The sequence below is a fragment of the Nestor notabilis genome, unplaced genomic scaffold (assembly GCF_000696875.1).
Source record: "Nestor notabilis isolate BGI_N333 unplaced genomic scaffold, ASM69687v1 scaffold32201, whole genome shotgun sequence".
Lineage (NCBI taxonomy): Eukaryota > Metazoa > Chordata > Aves > Psittaciformes > Psittacidae > Nestor > Nestor notabilis.
The window spans coordinates 12847-23802 of record NW_009915683.1 but is presented as its reverse complement, the minus strand read 5'-3'; the positions used below and the strand labels follow the sequence as shown (position 1 = coordinate 23802).

Genomic DNA, 10956 nt, shown 5'->3' with positions numbered 1-10956 from the left:
TCCTGCCCGGGGTGTCCTGCGTGTCCGACGGCTGCGGAGCCCTCGGGCCAAAGGTGCTCCGGCGCCGTAGGAAAACCATTTCTGGAATACTGCTGGGGCTTAATAGCAGTTTACATGCTCCTTCTTTTTGTTTACACTGCTGATGTGTCGTTTATAAACGTGCCCAAGGGATCCGGAAAAAAATAAAATAAATGGGAAGGTTAAACCAGTCTCCCACAGATTAGCTTTTCTATACATTGTATGATAAACACTGGATTCACAGCATCAGTCACTGCACAGCAGAGTCCCAGAAATAAAGCACCGGTAAGGATTGTCCAAATCCTCACATAAGAACCCTTTACATTGTAGGTAATTGCTGAATATATGTTTAATCCAGAAAAGCCCATAACACCCAGGCTTCGTATCAACAGCCAAAAAAAACCTAACCCATTTTCCATCAAATGTTAAGTCTTGAATTATACATCTGGCATTAGGATGTGACACAGAGCAGGGCAGAGCAATGGCTTTTAGGCCTCCTGTCACTCTGAGCCATCTTGGGATATGAACCATTCCACACTGCTCTGAACAGGAAAATAAACCAAAATAATAAAATAACAACTCTCATCATTTATTGCTAATTATTATTGGAAGTAGAACAGCTTCAGGTGTGGAAGATGAAACTGAGTTCTCCGTAAAAAAGGTCAAAACCTGTCATATATAGTGGTATTGGCACTCTAGCCCACATTGCAGAGCAGGCATCTAAAGCTGCACAGGCTGTAAGCCAGACTTAGACACTTGTTTTGTGACAGAGCTTGCAGATTGAAAATGCTTTTGGCTACTTCACTCCTTGGTGACCAAGCCTCACATCTTTCCTTTGCCCATGCAGTGATAGTGAGTTTCCACCAAGAAGTCTGGGCCTCTGAACCAGAGATGATGTGCTCCTGCGGACTGGGAGAGGAGGTAAGCTCCAAGGAGCAGCCTGAGGGAGTGTCATGTATCTCTGAATGGCAGACCTGTGGGGTGAGGAAGCTTCAGCCAGCACTGGATTCCCAAGCTCACATCAGCCATTGGAGCAGTGTTCTCAGCAATGCAAGATGTCTCCCGTTTGCCATCACCCAACTTTCTGAAAACACAGAAACACCAAGGTACCCTTAAGTAAAACCCTTGAAGTGAACATCTCAGATTAGCTGGAGACAGCCTGCCTCTCGCCAGGCCAAGTCCCAGGATCTTTGCTCTTTTGCTCTCAAGCAGATGCCTCCCAGCTGGTATTGATGTTTCTTAAATTGTCTCCCTCCATTTATTTGCACAAACTACCTGGCAGGCTATGGATCCCACTAGATGGCAGGACAGTTTAAGCCCTTTGGTACTGCTATCCAAACCAGTTCAGAGCAAGCGCCCTAGGACCCCACACACACCACAGTGGATCCAGGACTTAATCTTGCTGAGCACAGCAAATACAGCCTGTGCCAAACCAGTGGAGAAATCCATGCACAAACGTCGGTTCAATTCCTTTTGATGGGATTTGTCACACATGAACTAGTCCTAAGTAATTTTCTAAACCTTGGTTCCTCTTTGTATATGTGATGCATAAAGGATACTTGTAATACTGGTGGTAAAGTGTAGTCTAAACCTCTTCTAGTCGCTGCTGTGTTGTAATTTTTAACTAATGCAAGTGCAGTTATATTATTTGTACAATCACCACTGTATGAAAGTTGCACAACACAGAAGTGGCCACTGTGGGTCAAGTTGTAGGTCCATGTAACTAAATAAAATGTCTTGGACAGTGCAAACATATGCGATGTTTCCTTTGATGTTGCCCTATTGTCCCTTCATAGGGCAAATATATATGACTAGTCCTCTTGTCTTAAACATTTGTGTTCAAGGACTTTCTAAGTTGGGAAGAATTTTCTGTATGATTAGTTACTCATGATTTAAACCTAAAGTTAGATACAATTCACACTGTAGTTAGTATAAAATCAGTCTTTGTCTTCAATGACATCTAGGTGTGGCCTGTACATTGCTGTACTATCAATGATTTGGAAATTTCTGTTAAAATATACCACTTTGAGAACTGCTTTGCTACTTTCTTTGTCCATCCAAGCTCAGCCTATGCAGTATTATACCAGAATGATGATATATAGCACAGGTGGAGATAGCTGTATGAGGAATCATAGCAAATAAACTTCATTTAAAAAAATGCTTAATTACTTCTCTTATTCTCTCTAAATGAGAACATTCTAGTAATCAGTCCCCTATCTTGAAACTTATTTCGTCCTTTATTGCCTTCCAGATAACAAATTGAATTTTCCTGGTTCATAACACCAAAAGATGCACCTCAGCATGTTAATCTACGTCTTACATGAAGCTTCTGATGAAGGGATGGCACAAAGAAAATTACCTTCTTAATAACTTGTGGTAAAGATTGAGGCCAATCTTCTGAATATTCAAAGTACCTATATTGTTTTGTATATGCACAATGAAGTTACAAGGGTATTTCCTGGCTTTTTTTTTTCCCCAATATGCAGGGTGGCTAAGAATGAGTAATTGCTTCATTAAGTTCTAAAATTTGAAGACAACGAAGTTACCCTTTTTTGCTTGGTACTAAAATGCATTTCTTTGCTCTAGAAAAGCCCAGGATAGTGCTGTAAAGTGGTGAAAAAGATGCTACTACCTGTGCCATACTTGCTGGAATGGAAATTGAGATTAATGCATTATAATACCGGATTAGCCTTAATAGAAGTTTGCTGCTGTAATTTATCAAGGTAATTAAGTATGTACCTAATTTTAGGCACTAAGTTCTATTGACTTCTGTGAGATGTATGCATTTAAAGTTAAGCATGTTTTAAAATACTTTGCTGATTCAGGACCATAACTTTGTTACCCTGTGGATTAAGAGAATGCCCTGTCATCAACTACCCATTAGCTGAGCTAATGGGAGGGTGGTACAGCCTGGATAACGGTTCAAACTGGATAAGCAGGCTCAGTGAGAAACATATTCAGAAGCACTTCATTTGCTCTTTACAGGCTTAGACAAAGTTTAGTCGGACAATTACCTATCTTGAAGATATCAACAAGAAAATGAACCAGAGCTTTCCCAACTTTAGCTATTCTTGAGATAGTAGCCCTGCCTAAACCCCAGACTATTGAACAGCATGGCATAGAGACTCCCAGAAAGCAACTAAGGGGCTAGCTCCATGTTTGGGTGAGTCAAGCATAATATAGAACCAATAAATTCTTCTGGACCAAAGTTTATATGGCACAATCTCTTCCACACCAACAAGTGTTTATACTGGTCAGAAATATGCAGCTGGTTCAGAACCATTAAGTTTTGTTTGACAAAATCCAGGGCATAAATAGATATTCCTCTCCTATATCTGAACTTATGACAGAAAAACTCTCTCATGCAGCCTAAACTAATAATTATTTAGACACAAACTGTACATGCATGTGGCAGAGAAAGCCAACTGTATCCTGGGCTGCACCAAACAAAGCGTGACCAGCAGGTTGAAGGAGGTGATCCCGCCCCTCTGCTCTGCTCTTGTGAGACCTCACTTGGAGTATTGTGTACAGTTCTGGTGTCCTCAACATAAGAAGGACACGGAGCTGTTGGAGCAAGTCCAGAGGAGGGCCACGAGGATGATAAAAGGACTGGAGCACCTCCCATATGACGACAGGCTGAGAAAGTTGGGGCTGTTCAGCCTGGAGAAGAGAAGGCTGCGTGGAGACCTCATAGGAGCCTTCCAGTATCTGAAGGGGGCCTACAAGGATGCTGGGGAGGGACTCTTTGTTAGGGACTGTAGTGATTGATAGGACAAGGGGTAACAGGTTCAAACTTAAACAGGGGAAGTTTAGATTAGATATAAGGAAGAAGTTCTTTACAGTGAGGTGGTGAGGCACTGGAATGGGTTGCCCAAGGAAGTTGTGAATGCTCCATCCCTGGCGGTGTTCAAGGCCAGGTTGGATGGAGTCTCGGGTGACATGGTTTAGTGAGAGGAGTCCCTGCCCATGGCAGTGGGGTTGGAACTAGATGCTCTTAAAGTCCTTGCCAACCCTAACTATTCTATGATTCTGTGATTCTGCATCTGTATTGGTTCCTCTGCAACTAGATAATACACAGGCAAATGAGGACTGTATAATATATGACCCATGTATTAGAGATCAGAAATGTTCATCCTACTTTTAATTGAGTTTCATTTTAAATCTTCTGGTTAATCTTTACTTCATATGAGGTTTTTCTAATTTTCTGTAAAAATCCTTCATTTGACACAGCATTTTCTCAATGACAGATTCATATAGCTCAAGTACAAAGTAAGCACCAGTTTCCCAGAGTATTGAGCACTCTGACTCTTCTAAGCTGTATGGCTGTGAGCGGTTAACTACATGTATGTTTATAGCTGTAGAGATTTTTATATAGAATTTAGCACATGAATAATTTGCTAAATTCAGCTGGTTCATAATTGGCGTTTTAATAGTAAAAAACTTGAAAGGATCTTAGGTTAACAAAATACTTTAAGCATCTATTCCTGTAACCCAAATTTCAGTGACTGTAAGAGAAAAATCTAAATATATCCAATGCTGCAATTATGGAAGAGAATTCAATATAGGCCATGACCCAGAAGAGCACTTTAGCATATGCTCCACTTAAAGCATATAAAGAATTCTGTTTCACTAATACTCAGCTACTTGATTTCCATGGGATCATTTTAACTTCTTAAAATTGAACAATTTTATGTACCGTGATACTACAAAGAAGGCTGGTACATGAAAACGGGACTGCAACTCAGAACAAGAGAATGTACCACAAATATAGTTAGTCCCGAGTCCCTCTCCACTCAGTTTTCAACTCTGGCCTGCCAGTTTCAGCTAGTTCAGTCTCTCAGACTTTCTTAAGCCACCTGTTTTTCTCCAGTGGAGTAGGTTATTTTACTTTTCCAAACCTGCAAGTAATTCTGGGATGTTGCACTTGTAAAATGAATACAGTTAAGTGGAGGGAACTATGCGTGAATTCAGTTGGATGAATCCTTTACTGAATGGTCCCCAGAAGACAGTGCGTGAGTAAATAAATGCACAGTAGGAACTGTAGGTGTGCAGACAGGCCTCTTACAAGCTCTCTGCCAGCTATTAAATACACAAATATTTTAGAGATGGAATACTGGTCAAATGTGGAATGTACTCAGAGGCGCTTCCTCCATCTGGCTGCAGGCCAGCAGAGAGATTGCGTGGGCAAATAAAAGCATTTGACTGTCAGTGTTGTTTAGGTTTCAAGAAGTACATACACGGCTGCTGCCCCAGGCTGCAGTAAAAGGTGCTTGTCTGTACCTGAACCTTAGGTCTCCTACAATAAGTGAATGAATGCTAAGTATTTTCAGGAGCATGACCTCCATAACAAAACAATTTCTTTCAGTAGAGAAAAACCTTTGCTCAGAAATCTTTGTAAAAATCACAATGACTGAAATGTCTTCACTGTCAGCAAACCATTAAAGCAAAAGCCATATGAAAGAAATGTGTATTGTTGGGTTTCAAGTCTTTTCATACAGAAGAAACATCAAGGAATCAACAGAAGACAGAAAATATGATAGCTATTTAATTTCCATAGTGAGATTAAATAATTTTAATCACTTACAAACATGACTACTTTATTTTAGATACACATGAACAGCTACAATATTCAGCCTAAAAACAGAAATGACAGAAGTGTCGAGACTGTTAAGAGCAGGAGAACTGAGATGACTTGCCATAATCAAATAGAATTTAAAGAGAGTTAGAAAGCAAGCACTGGTGTTGAAGTAGTTTACCAAACCTTTTGGAGACAGGAGGAGGAGAGAATAAAAATGTCTCTTTTTTTATTTCTCACACCCATCTACATGTGCCTGATGAGAACAAAAATCTCAGGAGATAAATTACAGTTAATGTCTGTAATCTAATACTTACTTAATATCACCTTAAGGTGGGGAGAATGAATACACCTCTGTATCAGAGAGAAAGGAGCTCTTTCGAGAAATTAAGAGACAGGATTTTTATTTTGAAGCAATCATTAGTTGGTGGTACATCTGCTAGGTACATTAATTGAAACTGTCAAAGGAGATTAGTTAGGATGAGTACTATAACCATGAGAAAACCCAAAACAAGAGATACATTCTTTAGTTTTCTTCCCATTTGGATGTGTAGAACATTTGTTTTTAAGGATGACTGTAGAAAAAACAGTAGCTCCACATTAATGTCACCTAGGTACAAGTGTGCTGCAAAATCTTGTCTGTGCTGCTAAAGTTGCTACCACACTTCAGTAGGGGTATCACAGAGAAAATGGAAAGTCTGTCAATGGGTTTCATTAATCCAGCAGTCCTTAGGTTTTAGGAATCACTGCTTTTTCCTTCCGCCTCTTGACTTTCCAGCAAGGCTTTGGATGACGACACTTCTCCACCCTCTGCTCCTTCATCTAAAAAAGAAGACAGATTTAAATGTTTATACCACACATATTCTCACAGCGTTTCTAATGCAGCCAAATATTTGGGTTCACTGATCATCTCTGTTTGGATTGGCTTATTACCACCACACTCATGGTGCTTTAGAAACAGAGACTAACTCAACAAATAAAAACCCTGTAAAGGCATTTTCCAAAAGCAGTTGCCTGTTGGTGTTGATTTGCCTGCTCTTTGCATATACTAATCAATGTGGATTTGGTTGTAAAACTGGAAATAACTTTTTATTATTATTATTATTATTCTTTTTTCTGGGTCATTTCCAAAGTCAAGTTAGAAGATTGCATTCCTCTGAGCATTGCTTGGCTTCACATAGATAACATCACAGTTTATGAACATGCCAGTTATCTGGCTGACCTTCTTTGACAAGAAATACCTAGGAGAATTCACCCTTTCTTCACAAGAGGAGGGAATTTTCTTTAAGTCTCATTTGGAAGTTCACTCTTCCATAGGTTAGAGTTGCATGCTTATACGACTAATATCAGTAAAAGCTCTCCAGTATACATGGTCGCTACATGGAGTTCCACATCATCACTTTTGATGCTCAAATTCTCACTAAAGAAGAGGAACACCTCTTGCCTTCATTTCCTTGCAAAGCATAATAATTTTCCAGTTCCCTTCAAATCGTGCATGGCACTATCAGTGCTAACAGAATACCCAAACTTAAGACAGCCTACAGCTTTTGGGGCAAGGAGAGGTCTGCTCAGCATATCTGTCTGAACTGTCTTCCATGTTAATAGATATAATCTAAGGGGGTATATTTTCAGCTATTTTCCCTGGAAACTTTGCGTAAAGTATCACAGACAGACAAAAAGGTTATCTATCTTGGTCTCTACACATCACAGCAAATATATAATGCTGTACACAAGTCATCTGCTAAAGCTCTTGTCAGAAACAGCTTGATGGAGCAAGTCTGCTCAGAGTTTTGGAGGCTTTGGAGTTTTTATACTGGTAAATTAAAAACTGAGTTATTTGACACTGTTCTGGATTATGTAGCACAGTACTGTTGAGGAAAGGGAGACAGAGCAATTTCCTCTATTGGCTGTTTCTATGTGCGACTGGATACTTAATATTCTATGATTCTATTATATTAGTGCAGTATAGACCAGTATAGCCTCTTTGCTGTCAAACTTCTTGTAGGCTCCTCTTCAACCTTTTGATTACCAGTGACACCAATCAACTGCTTAACATGGTCCTGCTGCGGCCTCCCACCAGACCACCTGTGGAACGTCTCAGCCCTCCTAAACTTACACACTATCAGAGGATGATCAGACAGGATACAGATGGTCTTCATTTCAGAGTTAGGCTCTGTGATAAACAGCTGGTGCCAAAATCTCTCCTGTTCACCTCATGAGAACTTTAATTTGGTGCGGCTTGCAGAGTACATGGAAATTCATATCACACAGCTATGAGCCTTGTATATGCATAAAGAATAAAGCAAAGTCTCTTTTCTCTTCTAAGCCAGACAAAAGATATTAGCACATCCTGTTCCTGACCTTTCACTATGACAGTAGCTGACAGCATTTTAGAAAGAGAGGAAATATATGATCCAATGAGCATTAGCTAAATTTGAAGCAAGATGGAGAGAGTTCTCCTCACCATTTTCCGTAATCTTGACTGAATCTTTTGGAGTAGAAAAGAAAATAGGGCATACTTTATATAGCCACATGTTCCATCTTCTCCACTTTTCTCATTTATCCAGCTTCTTTGTTCTGAGCTAGAAATGGCTTTCATTTTTTTTAATAACTTTTTCTTTAAGCCAGAATCAGCCAAAAAGAGATGCCTGTTAGAGCCCCAGCTGTTTCACAAACAGTTTCCCTGTCACAGCATTTGAACTTCCAAACTTTCTTTACATTTTGATGAATTCTTGCTCTGCTTGCTGTCTCATCGGTAGTTTAACTTATAACACAGTGAGGCTGTAATTCCCATCTGATACGTGTGGAATTCCTAATTCCAAAAAGCATTCGAGTTGTCAGTCGACCTAACTGTATCCTGTATTCACTTCCTATTATCACTACTGTAAACTGCTGATAACAGAAATTGCTCTTTTCAGGCACACTCTGGCACAACTGTATATCAGTGACAAAAGCAAACCATAATTTCATGCTCTTAACTGTTCTTCAAATCCTCACCATGCTGGTCCTTGCATTTGTAAGAAAGCAACAGTTACATTTTGCTAAAACTAATGTAGCTGAGTTTCATTTCTTCTTAATGCATTGGCTGGGCATTAGAAGATGAGGATTATTCTGTCTGGAGGTCTAGGTACTTATTTTATGCTCTGCTGTTTAACATTTCTTTAACAAGACTTTCACTCTTCCATATTTATTTTTATCCAGGGGGACAAAAATTAAAAGAGATTGAAGAGTGAAATTTTGCATGATTTAAAAAGTGTATTTTTTCAACTACTAAACTTTATAGAGGCCAAAATGAAACAAACATGAGGATCTTATCTACAGCTCTTGTACTCTTTTGTGCTTTCTTTAACATGGTTAACACTGTGCATCTCCCTCAAGGTTCACTGCTATGAACAAAAAAGGGCTAGCTACACATAATGTAGCAATGAATATTTCAGTGGGTTGGACCAGTCACTTCACTTCCATAGCTCCTGACACTAATAACAATATAAGTTCTCATATACCTCCCCCTTGATAAGGGAAACAGTTGTCTCCTGCTGGAGCTTGACTGTGCCAGGCAGAAGAGTTATTTGGAATAAAAGGAACACCATAATATTTGAAAACCAAAGCATTAAATGTTAAGTGACTCCGTACTTTAAAATGGATTTCCAGTGCTCCAGTTGCACGTACCAGGAGAAAATCTGTATGGACATACTTCTCATATTCCTAGGGAAAAAGCTCTGCTTGAAACAAAGGAGTTTTAAATGGACTTACAGGGCTCCCAGCATTACTTTAAACGTACTCTGACACAGTGCCTGCCATCCTTCCTACCTGTGCTTCCAGATTATCCCAGTTCCCCTCACTAATGCCCTGCAGCCTTTTGCAAAAGTAGTGTCACCTTCCAGCACCCATTCAGATTCTTATTTTCCTCTCTTTCCCAGGTTCAAGCCAGGATGTGGTCATTCAGTCAGTTCTCACTCCTAGAAATGTTCTTTCTACCTGCCCAGCAGTCCTTCAGTAGGCCCATATTGGGTTTAGATTACAGAACCCCAAGTAAATAAATATAAATTAAATCACCAAAGCAAGAACAACTTTAAATCAAAGGAATTTCCTGCCCCCCAGCCTTTATGGTGCTTTACGAGGCTGTATAAAAAAGTAGGAGCAACCCATGCTCAGGGAAAACCTTACAATTCTCACTTCATATAAGCATTAGAAACCAAATTTTCCTGAATCTGAAAATCCCCCTGAAATCCTACCCGAAAGTAAAAAGTAAATCTCGTGTTGATTAGACCTGTGCTAAATCCAGAGCACCTTATCAAATTAAAGGACATGGCAAAATAAGACACTGGTCTCAGACAGCAAAGTTTAAAGCCTACTAGCAGGAGCAAATTACTGTAAAAACTACTCAATGTATATGTCTGAGTTAGGATAGCTGTAATTGGATTAACAGCACAGCTTGCTATCTTGTGCTAAGTTATCTCAGTGCAGGAGTAGACTCTATAGCTGGAGCAATGTTTTTTTAAGCCTCCCAGCAATGCAACTGTGTTTGCCCTTCCTCAGGTGAACTGGAATTCAGTTCCCAGCAGTTTTCCCCAGGCTGCTGAACACTGAATTTGTGGGTGGATATGGCAGACTTAGTCTGGGTTAAAATTAACTTGTCCCATCAGGAGGTACCAACTGTTTGTTGAAGGTTGAATTTAATCCTAAATGAAAAAAGAAACATTAGTATTGACATCAAAACTGCAATGTGGCAGAAGTCTTGAGAAGAAAGCAAAGGATGACTGCATAAAAATGTACATTTCTTGAATGTGCAGCCATTACCTTCTGAAACAGAGAGCTCAGCCAGTTTGTGTGGCAGTTCTGAAGTCCCAGCACCAGCAGGAGAGCCCAGAATATCTGGTAAAGCGTTCCGGCGGCCTGCCCGTCCTGATGCTGCAAAATCTGTGACCACAGGCTCCACATCAGTCATTGCTGACTCCTTTCCTCATAGCAACATCTGCATATGTAACAAACGTAAGAATAAAACAGCTGTAGTCCAGATGGATTCTAATCACCTGCTCAACAATACAATAGTCTTTGCCCAGTGGGTCTTTTGTTATTAAAAGCCATACATTTCAATACTGAGTGCTTAAGCTTTTTTTGTGCCCCAGAAGAAGATAAAAAAATGTTCACAGTGCCACCTGCACATCAGACAAGCACAATAACAGCTCTATACCTACAAGAAACCTTGTGGATAGGGTCAGCAACAGCCCTTTCTGCCAGCCACTTGTATGTCTTTTTATGGCCTGATCCCTCTTTTTAAGTGGTTTGTCATATAACTACTTGGACAGGAACTGCAACTCTTTGTCATATTGTCTCTGTGAAGCAAAGCGTGTTTTCTTTAT

The 10956-nt window shown here is 40.0% G+C and overlaps 1 protein-coding gene across 1 annotated transcript; it reads right to left on the bottom strand.

Annotated features, from left to right (window-relative positions):
- Positions 1–5840: 5840 nt before the first annotated feature.
- On the bottom strand, positions 5841–10568 carry LOC104401388 (cAMP-dependent protein kinase inhibitor alpha-like). Its single transcript, XM_010024266.1, has 2 exons — positions 10394–10568; positions 5841–6415 (listed from the first exon to the last, which is right to left on the bottom strand). The coding sequence occupies exons 1-2, from the start codon at positions 10539–10541 to the stop codon at positions 6330–6332; spliced, it is 234 nt and encodes a 77-aa protein (XP_010022568.1). The 5' UTR covers positions 10542–10568; the 3' UTR covers positions 5841–6329.
- Between the last annotated feature and the right edge of the window lie 388 nt (positions 10569–10956).